The 14925-nt window shown below is 41.7% G+C and overlaps 1 protein-coding gene across 3 annotated transcripts in view; it reads left to right on the top strand.

Annotated features, from left to right (window-relative positions):
* LOC110528926 (cGMP-dependent protein kinase 1) overlaps window positions 1–14925 on the top strand; it is a 149647-nt gene that overhangs the window by 91696 nt on the left and 43026 nt on the right. For all 3 annotated transcript variants that reach the window (XM_036984929.1, XM_021611105.2, XM_036984926.1), the window contains exon 4: window positions 9098–9203. In XM_036984929.1, the coding sequence (XP_036840824.1) occupies window positions 9098–9203 (106 nt within the window). The remainder of the gene's footprint in view (window positions 1–9097; window positions 9204–14925) is intronic.

Here is a 14925-nt window from a genome sequence, read left to right as displayed (position 1 = left end):
TGGATGTATTTCAATGCCTACCTTCAAACAAAGAAATCAACCAAGACATCAAAAAAAAATTGTAGACCTCCGCAAGTTTGGTTCATCCTTGGGAGCAATTTCCAGACACCTGAAGGTACCACGTTAATATGTACAAACAATAGTATGCAAGTATAAACACCATGGGACCACGCAGCCGTCATACCGCTCAGGAAGGAGACGCGTTCTGCTTCCTAGAGATGAACGTACTTTGGTGCGAAAAGCGCAAATCAATCCCAGAACAATAGCAAACGACCTTGTGAAGATGCTGTAAGAAACAGGGACAAAGGTACAGTGCCTTGCGAAAGTATTCGGCCCCCTTGAACTTTGCGACCTTTTGCCACATTTCAGGCTTCAAACATAAAGATATAAAACTGTATTTTTTTGTGAAGAATCAACAACAAGTGGGACACAATCATGAAGTGGAACGACATTTATTGGATATTTCAAACTTTTTTAACAAATCAAAAACTGAAAAATTGGGCGTGCAAAATTATTCAGCCCCTTTACTTTCAGTGCAGCAAACTCTCTCCAGAAGTTCAGTGAGGATCTCTGAATGATCCAATGTTGACCTAAATGACTAATGATGATAAATACAATCCACCTGTGTGTAATCAAGTCTCCGTATAAATGCACCTGCACTGTGATAGTCTCAGAGGTCCGTTAAAAGCGCAGAGAGCATCATGAAGAACAAGGAACACACCAGGCAGGTCCGAGATACTGTTGTGAAGAAGTTTAAAGCCGGATTTGGATACAAAAAGATTTCCCAAGCTTTAAACATCCCAAGGAGTACTGTGCAAGCGATAATATTGAAATGGAAGGAGTATCAGATCACTGCAAATCTACCAAGACCTGGCCGTCCCTCTAAACTTTCAGCTCATACAAGGAGAAGACTGATCAGAGATGCAGCCAAGAGGCCCATGATCACTCTGGATGAACTGCAGAGATCTACAGCTGAGGTGGGAGACTCTGTCCATAGGACAACAATCAGTCGTATATTGCACAAATCTGGCCTTTATGGAAGAGTGGCAAGAAGAAAGCCATTTCTTAAAGATATCCATAAAAAGTGTTGTTTAAAGTTTGCCACAAGCCACCTGGGAGACACACCAAACATGTGGAAGAAGGTGCTCTGGTCAGATGACACCAAAATTGAACTTTTTGGCAACAATGCAAAACGTTATGTTTGGCGTAAAAGCAACACAGCTGAACACACCATCCCCACTGTCAAACATGGTGGTGGCAGCATCATGGTTTGGGCCTGCTTTTCTTCAGCAGGGACAGGGAAGATGGTTAAAATTGATGGGAAGATGGATGGAGCCAAATACAGGACCATTCTGGAAGAAAACCTGATGGAGTCTGCAAAAGACCTGAGACTGGGACGGAGATTTGTCTTCCAACAAGACAATGATCCAAAACATAAAGCAAAATCTACAATGGAATGGTTCAAAAATAAACATATCCAGGTGTTAGAATGGCCAAGTCAAAGTCCAGACCTGAATCCAATCGAGAATATGTGGAAAGAACTGAAAACTGCTGTTCACAAATGCTCTCCATCCAACCTCACTGAGCTCGAGCTGTTTTGCAAGGAGGAATGGGAAAAAATTTCAGTCTCTTGATGTGCAAAACTGATAGAGACATACCCCAAGTGACTTACAGCTGTAATCACAGCAAAAGGTGGCGCTACAAAGTATTAACTTAAGGGGGCTGAATAATTTTGCACGCCCAATTTTTCAGTTTTGATTTGTTTGAAATTGTTTGAAATATCCAATAAATGTCGTTCCACTTCATGATTGTGTCCCACTTGTTGTTGATTCTTCACAAAAAATACAGTTTTATATCTTTATGTTTGAAGCCTGAAATGTGGCAAAAGGTCACAAAGTTCAAGGGGGCCGAATACTTTCGCAAGGCACTGTATGTATATCCACAGTAAATTGAGTCCTATATCGACACAACCTGAAAGGCCGCTCAGCAAGGAAGAAGCCACTGCTCCAAAACTGCCATTAGAAAGCCAGACTACGGTTTGCAACTGCACATGGGAACAAAGATCGTACTTTTTGGAGAAATGTCCTCTGGTCTTATGAAACATAAATGGGCATAATGGCCATAAAGACCATTGTTATGTTTGGAAGAAAAAAAGGGGGAGGCTTGCAAGCCGAAGAACACCATCCCAACCGGGAAGTGCGGGGGTGGCAGCATCATGTTGTGGGGGTGCTTTGCTGCAGGAGGGACTGGTGCACTTCGCAAAATAGATGGCACTATGAGGGAAAAAAATATTATTGAAGCAAAATCTCAAGACATCAGTCAGGAAGTTAAAGCGTGGTCTTCCAAATGGACAATGACCCCAAGCAAACTTCCAAAGTTGTGGCAAAATGGCTTAAGGACAACAAAGTCAAGGTATTGGAGTGGCCATCACAAAGCCCTGACCTCAATCCTATAGAACATTTGTGGGCAGAACTGAAAAAGCATGTGCGAGCAAAGAGGCCTATAAACCTGACTCAGTTACACCAACTCTGTCAGGAGGAATGGGCCAAAATTCACCCAACTTATTGTGGGAAGCTTGTGGAAGGCTACCCAAAACGTTTGACCCAAGTTAAACAATTTAAAGGCAATTGTCTCACATGCAATAGCCTTCATTTCCCAGAACAAGAATAGACTGAAGAGTTTCAGGAGAAAGGTCTTTGTTTCTGTCCATTTTGAGGAGCCTGCAATCGAACCCACAATTGCTGATGCTCCAGATACTCAACTAGTCTAAAGAAGGCCAGTTTTATTGCTTCTTTAATCAGACCAACAGTTTTCAGCTGTGCTAACATAATTGCAAAACGGTCAATTAGCCCTTTAAAACGATACACTTGGATTAGCTAAGACAACGTGCCATTGGAACACAGACGTGAGGGTTGCTGATAATGGGCCTCTGTACGCCTATGTAGATATTCCATTAAAAAAACAGCCGTTTCCAGCTACAATATTCATTTACAACATAGTCATTTACAATGTCTACACTGTATTTCTGATCAATTTGATGTTATTTTAATTGACAAAAAAATGGATTTTCTTTCAAAAACAAGGACATTTCTAACTGACCCCAAACTTTTGAATGGTAGTGTATATCAACATATTGGCGAGGGCACTAGAACATGCTGCTACACCCGGCCTCACCCTACTAGAATCTGAATTTAAATGTCTACTGTTTGCTGATGATCTGGTTCTTCTGTCCCGAACCAAGGAGTGGCTACAGCAGCACCTAAGTCTTCTGCACAGATTCTGTCAGACCTGGGCCCTGACAGTAAATCTCAGTAAGACAAAAATAATGGTGTTCCAAAAATGGTCCAGTTGCCAGGACCATAAAAAACAAATTCCATCTAGACACTGTTGCCCTAAAGCACACAAAAAACTATACATACCTCGGCCTAAACATCAGCGCCACAGGTAACTTCCACAAAGCTGTGAACAATCTGAGAGACAAGGCAAGAAAGACCTTCTGTGCCATCAAAAGGAACATAAAATTTGACATACCAATTAGGATCTGGCAAAAATACTTGAATCAGTTATAGAACCCATTGCCCTTTATAGTTGTGAGATCTGGGGTCCACTCACCAACCAAGATTTTACAAAATGGGATAAACACCTAATTGAGACTCTGCATGCAGAATTCTGCAAAAAATATCCCCTGTGTACAATGTAAAGCAACAAATAATGCATGCAGAGCAGAATTTGGCCGATACCCGCTAATTATCAAAATCCAGAATTCTAGCGATTCCCAAACCTTCCATGACAAAGCCATCACCTACCGAACAATGAACCTTGGAGAATAGCCTCCTAGGCGGCAGGTAGCCTGGTGGCTAGAGCGTTGGACTAGTAACCGAAAGGTTGCAAGATTGAATCCCTGCGCTGACAAGGTAAAAAATCTGTCTTTCTAACCCTGAATAAGGCAGTTAACACTGTTCCTAGGCTGACATTGAAAATAATAATTGGTTCTTAACTGACCTGCCTCGTTAAATAAAGGTAAAAAACAGCAAGCTGGTCCTGGGACTCTGTTCACAAACTGACCCCAAGGTGCTCCAGGCCAGCAACACAATTACACCCAACCAAATCATGAGAAAACTAAAAGACAATTACTTGACATGTTGGAAATAATTTACAAAAAAACGGAGAAAACTAGAATGCTATTTGGCCCTAAACAGGGAGTACACAGTGGAGGAATGACTGACCCAAAATTAAGGAAATCTTTGACTATGTACAGACTCAGTGAGCATAGCCTTTCTATTGAGAAAGGCTGCCAAAGGAAGACCTGGTTCTCAAGAGAAGAAAGACAAGAGCACACTTCCCACAAAATGAGGTGGAAACTGAGCTGCACTTCCTAACATCCTGTCAAATGTATGACCATATTAGAGACACATTTTTCCCTCAGATTACACAGACATACAAAGAATTCAAAAACAAATCCAATTTTGATAAACTCCCATATCTGTTGGGTGAAATACCACAGTGTGCCATCACAACAGCAAGATTTGGGATCTGCTCTCACAAGAAAAAGGCAACCAGTGAAGAACAAACACCTTTGTAAATGCAACCTTTATTTATTTTCTCCTTTGTACTTGAACTATTTTCACTCATTACAGACATAATATGACATTTGAAATGAATGTATTATTTTGGAACGTTTGTGAGTGTAATGTTTACTTTTGTTTATTTCACTTTTGTTTCTGTATTTCACTTGCTTTGGCAATGTAAACAAATGCTTCCCATGCCAATAAAGCGCCTTAAAAATGTAAATTGAATTGAGAGAGAGGGACAAGAGAGGACAATAGTGAAAGATGGTGGGTGATATGCGGTGTGAGCCACAAAGTAAGAGTGAATGAAGAGGATTAACATGTATAACAACAGAAAGCTCCTCCATGTCGTACACCACAATAGTATGACAGCATGCCACTTCTCATTGTGAATGTTCAGACCACATTTTGTGCCCAACAGCAGCAGTAGTTGAGACATACAAGCCCCCTGTCCTCTCAGAGCTGCCTAACTATCATCAGGTTAATTACAGAGAGGGACTTATGATAATTCTCAGAGTAGCTAATACCCTAATGACCACTGCTCCCAAGGTTCGGATAAAGATGCATGTTAATTAATATTCCTTCAGTATTCCAACACATTTGCCTTTCCATGCCACAGTGATATAATTATATAGTATGATGAGGGGAAATGGGGCTACAGGGAGAGAAAGGAGAGAGATTCATAGAAAGAGAGGGGGGGTTGATAGAGAGACAGCGAGGGGGGGGGGGTTAAAGAGGCAAAATCAGAGAAAGATAGGGAGAGAAATAAAGTCAGTCTATCCTCTATCCTGACTGTTGTAGAAAACCCTCAGTCCACTATACAAAGTGTGACCTTTAACTCTCAAAGTGTGACTATCTAATTCTCCCTTACTTCTGAGTGAAACAGTGGCTATAGGAGTCTAGGTTCATAAACTCAGTATCCTTTCTATACCCAGGCACTATGGACTTTTGTTCCTAACGAGAACGGTACAAGTTGGCACTCTTTTTCATAGTCCTTAGAGTCGGATATGAACAATTGTCCTCCACCCTTTGTTGGTATGCTTTTTTCTGCTGTGTTCCCCAGGATATGCAGTTGTATGTATGCTGTGTGTCTCTTCTCCCTGCTATTGTATTGTTCTCCCTCCATTGGACAGTCAGGATTATGTGACTTGAACTGTGTAAGAACATTCACAAAGTTGCTTATTTATGTGTATTTTATCATGGTTGTCTTTGTTCTTCTGAAACTGATATGAGGGGGTGTCACAACTCATTATAATCCTGGTGCCATACAGCTTTACAAAGCAACTGCAGCAGTGCTGTGTATCACAGCCATCCGGGACCAGAGAGAGACTGTTTCAAAGATACTGGAGTAGTTTTCAACTTCATAGAGAACATTCACCATGAGAGTACAATGGTGTGATGATTTAACATTTGGGTGCTTCTTTTTTTAAACTTTGAACAATACCAGTACACAAATTAAAACATATAATTATTTGCTGCCTTCTATTAAAAAACAAAGTTACACTGACATTATTCTATTGTATTGAATTACATTACAAATAATTTTGGCAGTCACCCCACTTGTATATAAATGGTGTGACTTACATTCAGAAGTAAAGATATTCAAATACTTTTTTATTCTGGTGACTTTGGACAAAGTAATTCTGTTCAATCCTTTCTCCTTTGCTCTGTGATGTTTTCTCTCCAGCCACTGACAAACAGAGCTCTGACCTCAGTTGCTGTATAAGGGCTTAAACAAAGCTGTTCTCTCCCTGAGGGTGACACAAGGCAAATCAACTGATCCTTGATTACACACATCCTTGATTACACACAGGCTTTGTGATAATCCCAATCAACAGCTCAATCGATCACATTTGTATGGGAAACAGTTCAAGTGAAACTAAAAGAGGGAAAGAGCCAGATAATGTTAAGGGAAACATTGACCTTACAATACTCTTTAATTTGGATGATGCCTTATATGAATCAGAACAGATGTTCTATGAACAGGTGCTTCTGAGGGATGGTGGCATCACTGCACTTTTACTTGCTAGCATGATAACAGGAAACTTCCCAAGAGCAAGTGGGACAGATTAAGAAGGGGGAGGGGAAACAACTACAAACTATCAGGGCAAAGCTACTGCCTTTTTAAGATAGGGAAAGTGGGGGGGGGGGGGGGGGGGGGGGGGGGTGGTGTATGGGCCACAGAGACCCATGAGGCGGCACATAATGGCCCAGTGTTGTTTGGGTTATGGGAGGGTTTGGCCGGCTGGGATTTCCTTGTCTCGACGTGCTCTAGCGACTCCTTGTGGTTGTGCCAGGCGCCTGCAAGCTGACTTTGATCGTCAGTTGGACGGTGTTTCCTCTGACACATTCGTGTGGCTGGCTTCCGGGTTAAGCAAGCAGTGTGTCAAGAAGCAGTGCAGCTTGGCAGGGTCGTGTTTCGGAGGGCGCATGGCTCTCGACCTTCACCTCTCCCGAGTCCGTAGGGGAGTTGCAGCGATGAGACAAGACTTTAACTACCAATTGAACCACGAAAAAGGGGTGAAAGTAAAACAAATGAAATATGTATGGGCCTGACAAGGTAGAGGAAGAGGAAACTGTGGCTGAAAGATCACACTTTGTATGCTGTGGGGAACATAAATCCTGATGGGCCTTCATAGCAGACTTGATCACACACCTTTTTTGTGGTTGCAATAGTGTTGTTCCAATCTCTTTAAGGGATGAGCTCCCAAGGGTGCGTGTCTGTGTGTGCGTTGGTGCGTGTGCTTAGAGATCAACACACATTTTTGCTAGTACGTTATATGCAGTATGCATCATGCATGTATTCTCAGTCTGCTTCAACATAATTCCCTCACTACCAGACTCCCACACTTCTCAAGAACCTTCACATTCCACCTCCATCCCTGCCTGTTGTCAACCCAGGGCCTGGAGTGGCTTTAGTACGCTGTCGAGCTAATGGCTGAACGGCCCACAAGCATTAAGACATTCATCTACACACATTGCAGGCTAACTAGCTCCCTAAGTCTCACTGCAATTTAGTCAAGTCTCCAAATAACCCACTTACCCTCACTGCAATGCGCTCCTGGCCTCTCAATATCTGATTTCTCCATGCCCTGTGAATTGCCCACTCACTGCCGTAGCACTCTGTTGGCTCTGTGTTTACACAACTACGTCACTCCTCTTAACAGCTGTTGCTTTAGCGCCTAACAGGAATGTTACTCCAAAATATTTTCTAGCCCTCTTCTCTGAGGCTTGGGTTTTAGAGGTCTGGAATGGCGGTCTGTTCCCTAGTAATCATAGGTTGGATCCCTTGATTTCATGCAGCCTGATAGTACTGGAAAGCTGACAACAAAAGGGTGATACTGTGGCTTCACTAAGACTTCTGCTAGGCTGTGAAATTTCCATCTGCCATATTGCGTCCATTTAACCAGTGTTTCAGCTCCGTGTTTGTGAGTTATCTAGGCCCAAGAGAAATAGGTTTCTGGAATGTGTTTTAGTTATTTAGTGCTTAAAGAAGGATGCATTGTGGGCCTCCAGGGTGGCGCAGTGATCTAGGGCACTGCATCGCAGTCCGTGGGGCGACGCACAATTGGCCTAGCGTCGTCCAGGTTAGGGAGGGTTTGGCCGGCAGGGATATCCTTGTCTCATCGCGCACTAGCGACTCCTGTGGCGGGCCGGGCGCAGTGCATGCTAACCAGGTCGCCAGGTGCACGGTGTTTCCTCCGACACATTGGTGCGGCTGGCTTCCGGGTTGGATGCGCGCTGTGTTAAGAAGCAGTGCGGCTTGGTTGGGTTGTGTATCGGAGGACGCAGGTCTTTCAACCTTCGTCTCTCCCAAGCCTGTACGGGAGTTGTAGCGATGAGACAAGATAGTAACTACTAACAATTGGATACCACGAAATTGGATGAGAAAAGGGGGTAAAATTCAAAAAATAAAAAAGAAGGATGCACAGTCTCCTTCCTCATTAGTTGGTACAAGGTCTGCAGACAGTTTCAGCCTGTGAAGAAAACTGATCTAACTGGGACTAAAAAGAGCCTGACCATCTAATGAGAGAATCTCTCCTGTGGTCTGGCAGACAGTGGGCTTAACTGTTGCTCCTTGGAAGTATGTGGGTGGGTGTGTGTGTGTTATCTTGCCTACCCTTAAGTGTCTGTTTGTCAATTAATTGGTGTTTGTGTGTGTTCTGATTAGAAGAGGAGGAGTCAGTGTTACAGTGACACAGACATCAAAGTAGACAGGTCAGGACAGAACAAACAGGCAAAGCAACAAACAGATGAACATGCACAGAATGCACAGACATGGTCAGCCAAATGAATCCATTCATCAGTGATGGAAGTCATTCTAATAGCCTTTCTGCTGTGGGTTCTTATGGGATAGCCTGGGCCGGTTTAAATTCTTTCTCTCCTCATCTCTCTCAAAAGTGCACTCATGTTGTCCAAGTAGACACCTGGTTAATGATGACTCATTATATTGTGAAAATGCCCTGGTATCCATGTTTCTCCCTGACTATTCTGATCACTCCTTTCTTCTCCATTTTTCCCCTCTCCAGCTCTCACCAATGTGAAGTTATGGGCCATCGACCGACAATGCTTTCAAACTATTATGATGAGGACGGGCCTGATCAAACACACCGAATACATGGAGTTTTTAAAAAGGTGAGGAACAGAAATACTATATATTCCCTGTATATTGCTACATTCTTATGTATTTTATTTCATTCCTGTTTTGTTAGTTACTATTTTATATTATTTTTAAACTCTGCATCATTGGGAAAGGTTTGTAAGCAAGCATTTCAATGTAAAGTCTACACCAGTTGTATTCAGTGCATGTGATGAATAACATTGGATTTGATTACATTATAACATTTAATTATTTATCAATATACCAGACTCATACGACCTAGGGTTGGCGATATTGAAGTGATTTAACATTGAAGTCACATTTCCCCATTCGTATCCAGTTACATAATGATAGTTAACCAGTGCAATTGTCAAACGCACGCTTGTTTGCAATTTCGACCTGTTAGAGCCGGTGCCCTTCTGTTTTTAAACCCTAGCGCCAGGTTTGTTAATTGACCTGTCTGTCTTATATGAGTCTCTTGCGCTGAGGTAGGAGGGGTGGCAGTATCTGAGGTGTGTCTTTATAAAAAACATATACCAAAGTGACAATTTCAGGCAGCACTGGTGGGGATATTTAAGACCAACCAAAAGCTGGTGTTAGCAGTAACTTGGTTGGTTATGGTATGGATTCTGACAGTGGAAGTGCAACCTGTCCAGCCATGACAACCACGTGTTACGCACGCCTCTGTGAAGTGGGAACGCAACACCCTGCTACAACTCAACTCTGTGAAGCGAAAGAGGTGTGGACTGTAGGTGCGTGTAAGGATGACAAAAGGCAGAATTTACCCCTTACTAGGAATGTATTCCTTCACACGTTAATATGGGGAAAAGGGGCTGGACAGAACCAAAGCAAAGAAAGTAAATGTCAAAGCCCCCTCTCCTATCTAACCAGCCTAACCACTACTTATCTAACTTAGCACCACCTGGTGCGCTAACCAAAATACAGGGGGTGGTCCGCCCAGGTCTTACCTAGTGTGCCTAGACAGTGAATATACTACTCTTGCCTAAGCACTCCCTAGGCTTTCTGAGAAACAACCAACACTATATAACCCTCAGCTCCCTGAAAAATGACCAACACCACTCTCAGCAATTGAATTCTCTATATCTCAATCAATCTCTCCAGCAATGATCTTCCAGCAATGATCTCTCATCTGAACAGAACACTGGCTTTTATATAGCTTCAGAAGGAATGGGTAATTGGAGACAGCTGCATCTTGACGAGGGGGCGGGGTCAGCTCTCCAATTAGCCATGGAGTCGACCAATCAGCTGCTTGAGGGATTTCAGGAAGCCATTTACTGAAAAACACACATGCAAATACACCAACTACAACACAGAAACTGGGGAACGTAACAAAATGGAACAAGATTAATTTTCTTTTTTGTTCCCGTAAACCTTGTATTTAGAAACATGAAAACAAATATTTGTTCACATTTCGTTTAAATTGATTAAAAACCAAGCATAGCTTCCCCTCCTCTCAATGAAGGCTGTTTTTTGGTCATGACCAATGCATTCGACAGTTAGTCAAACCTTTCATAAAGGGTTTGACTCATGAGACCTCTTGATTAATCAAAAACCCAAAGAATGTAAATGAATCAAAACTAAGCCTTAATTCACACAATAAAAAAAAAAGTAACAATATGTCCGACACAGCCCAGGACCCATAGCCCGACCACCAGTGTTAAGATTTTCCATTGCGTTTGGTTTGTTAAAATAGAGCCCAATGTCTCCTTCAACTTTGTTACGCATCTGGAAGTACCCACTCTACCGGAACAATTATTATCCCTTCTTCCTGCTCTCTTTCTTCTCTCTATCTGACTTTGGCATTAGCATAGGGTTTGGCAGAGGAGACGGGCTGAAGACAGGGAAGCCTATTATCATATTAAAGGCAGAATTTTGTTGCACGGACATACAGCGTGGGATAAAATATGTCCTCATCAAAAGATGGAGGGAGAGGAGCGTGTCATATGCATCAAGCAGGATATATGAGGTGCATTGGAAATGTACTGCTTTCTCTGTCTGTTCTGCTGTCTGTCCCTCTGATTGTCCCCCTGTTCTGTCTTTCACAATCTTTCCCTCTTTTTTCCAAGCAGCAGCTACTCTTCCTGGGGTCCAGAAAGCAGTTATATACAATTAAAAACATTACATTACATTTCACAACAGATTTCACAATAAGTGTGTGCACTCAGGCCATTCCTCTACCACCACTTATCTACAACAAAAAAATTGATGTGTACGTGTGTGTATATTGTGTATGTGTGTATATTATCATGTGTGTGTAGGCGTGTGTAGGCGTGTGTCTGTGTGTGTACCTCTTCATAGTCCCTACTATTCCATAAGATCTATTTTTATCCGTTTTTTATCTGATTTTACTGCTTGCTTGAGTTAGTTGATGTGGAATATTGTTCCATGTAGTCATGGCTCTATGTTGTACTGTGCGCTCATAGTCTTTTCTGGACTTGGGGACCTTTAAGAAATTTCTGGTAGCATGTCTTGTGGGGTATGCATGGGTGTCTGAGCTGTGTGCTAGTAGTTTAAACAGACAGCTCGGTGCATTCAACATGTCAATACTTCTTACAAATATAAGTCCTTCTCTCCTATACTTTGAGCCTGGAGAGATTGACATGCATATTATTAATGTTAGCTCTCTGTGTACATTTAAGGGTCAGCCGTGCTGCCCGGTTCTGGGACAATTTTCCTAAGTCCCTGTTTGTGGCACCTGACCACATGACTGGACCGTAGTCCAGGTACGACAAAACTAGGGCCTGTAGGACCTGCCTTGTTGATAGCATTGTTAAGAAGGAAGAACAGCGCTTTATTATGGACAGGCCTCTCCCCATTAGTTTACAATCCAGAATTACTCCAACAGTTTAGTCTCCTCAACCTGCTCATTTTCCAAATTTTTCATTACAAGATTGAGATTTAGGGTTTGGTCAATGATTTGTCCCATATACAATGCTTTTAGTTTTTGAAATATTTTGATCTAACTTATTTCTTGCCACCAATTATGAAATTGACTGCAGCTCTTTGTTAGGTGTTGCAGTGATTTCACTTGCTGTGGTAGATGACGTGTATAGAGTTGAGACATCAGCAGACATAGACGCACAGGCTTTACTCAGAGCCGGTGGTAGGTCATTAGTAAAGTTTGAAAAAAGTAAGGGGCCTAGAAAGCCGCCCTGGGGAATGCCTGACTCTACCTGGATTATGTTGGAGTGGCTTCAATTAAAGAACACCCTCTGTGTTCTGTTAGACAGGTAACTCCCGATCCACAACATAGCAGGGGATGTAAAGCCAAAACACATACCTTTTTCCAGCAGCAGATTATGATTGATAATCTCAAAAGTTGCACTGAAATCAAGCAAAACAGCTCCCATAATATTTTCATTATCAATTTCTCTCAGCCAATCATCAGTAATTTGTGTAAGTGCGTACATGTTGAATGCCCTTCCCTTTAATTGTGCTGAAAATCTGTTGATAATTTGTTTAAATAGCATTGTGTCTGGTCAAACAATTATTTTCAAACAAGTTTACTATGGGCTGGTAACAGGCTGATTTGGTTGGCTGTTTGAATGAGAAAATGCTTTTAATTTCCCTCTTCCACACTTACTTTACAGAATTCAAAATTACAATTATTGTCTTTCAGAATTTGGTCAGTTATGCATGGGTGTGTAGGTTCAGAATTTGTTGTTGGCATGTCATGCCTAAATTTTCTAATTTTGCCAATGAAAAAAATATTAAAGTGGTTGCCAATATCAGTGGGTTTTGTGATGAATGATGGAGCCAAGTTGACCATTTTTGCCACAATGTCATTTAAGGTGCTCCAAAGCTTTACTATCATTCTATATATGATTTATCTTTGTTTCATAGTATAGTTTCTTCTTCTTGATCAGTTTAGTCACATGATTTCTCAATTTACAGTACATTTGCCAATAGGCTGTGCAGCCAGACTTATTTTCCATTCCTTTTGTCCCATCCCTGTCGCCCATAAAATGTCAAAATTCCTTATCAATCCACTGGGATTGAACAGTTTTTACAGTCATTTTCTTAATGGGTGCATGTATATTAGTAACTGGAATAAAGACTTTCATAAATGTGTCAAGTGCAGTGACTGGTTTCTCCTCATTACATACCACAGACCAGCAAATATTCTTTACATCTTCAAAATAGGAATCACTACAAAATTACTCATATGACCTCTTATACACTATATTACGGCCAGCTGTTGGAACTTTGGTTTTCCTAGATATGGCTACTATATTATGATCACTACATCCAATGGATTTGGATACTACTTTAGAGTAGATTTCTGCAGCATTGGCAAGTAAAGATGTGATCAATACATGGATTGTTTCATTGTAAATACCCTGTTAGGTTGACTGATAACCTGAACCAGGTTGCAGGCACTGGTTAGATTTTGAAGATTTTTCTTGAGTGGGCAGCTTGATGAAACTAAATCAATATTAAGGTCACCCAGAAAATACAGTATACCTCTCTGTTGATATCACATACATTATCAAGCATTTCACTCATAATATCCAGATACTGACTGTTAGCACTTGGTGGTCTATAGCAGCTTCCCTCAAGAATGGGCTTTAGGTGAGACAGGTGAACTTGTAGCCATATTACTTCAACAGCATTCAACATGAGGTCCTCTCTAAGCTTTACAGGAATATGACTCTGAACATAAACGGCAACAACTCCACCATTGGCATTCCTGTCTCTTCTGAAGATGTTCAAACCATGTATTGCTACCACTGTATCATCAAAGGTATTATCTTAGTGAGTTTCAGAGATATATGTCAGTATATGAATATTATCTGTTCCTAGCAAGTTCTCGATTTCATGAACCTTGTTTCTTAGGCTACATAGTATGTTAATCTGGGCTATTTTTTTAGCACTTTCCTGGAATTTTTGATAGTTTGTATTGCTTTGTAGTGTGTACGGCCCAGTACATCACTGGGGCCAAGCTTCCTGCCATCCAGGACCTATATAATAGGCGGTGTCAGAGGAAAGCCCGTCAAATTAAGAGTCTCCAGTCACCCAAGTCATAGACTGTTTTCTCTGCTACTGCACGGCAAGCGGTACAGGGGTGCATAAGACTGCTGACAAATTGATCAAATGGCAACCTGACTATTATATTGACCCCCCCCCCCCCCATTTATTTTGTACAATGCTGCTACTCACTGTTTATTATCTATGCATAGTCACTTCACCCCTACCTACATGTACAAATGACCTCTAACCTGTGCCTCTGCACACTGACTCTGTACCGGTACCCCGTGTATATAGCCTTGTTATTGTTGTGTTATTGTGTTTCTTTTTATTATTTTTTACTTTAGTTTATAGTTTGGGTAAATATTTTGAACTGCACTGTTGGTTAAGGGCTTGTAAGTAAGCATTTCACTGTAAGGTGTGCACTTGTTGTATTCAGCTCATGTGACAAATAAAGTTTGATTTGATTAGAATTTACTGGGAGGCTTATCAGAGGTAGACGTGACCGTGATATTTATGTTTGAGCTGATGCAGTGCAGGGTGAGTTGGCCCCAAACTGACTTCCTACTAGGGCATACCGCCTCAGTGCTAACAGTATAGGTTCTTAGGCACATGATTACAGCGTAGGATTGACAGAGGCATTCAGCGGAGTTAAATTAGGTTACTTAAATTATGACTGCCAATGCCCCTGGGACAATGTACATTTGTAGCAGCAACTCAGCTACACAATGGTAGGGATTATCTGAGCAAGGCTTAGGTCACTGATAA

Source organism: Oncorhynchus mykiss, chromosome 1 (assembly GCF_013265735.2).
Source record: "Oncorhynchus mykiss isolate Arlee chromosome 1, USDA_OmykA_1.1, whole genome shotgun sequence".
Lineage (NCBI taxonomy): Eukaryota > Metazoa > Chordata > Actinopteri > Salmoniformes > Salmonidae > Oncorhynchus > Oncorhynchus mykiss.
The sequence above is the reverse complement of the archived record's forward strand: the minus strand, read 5'-3'. Positions and strand labels throughout refer to the sequence as shown.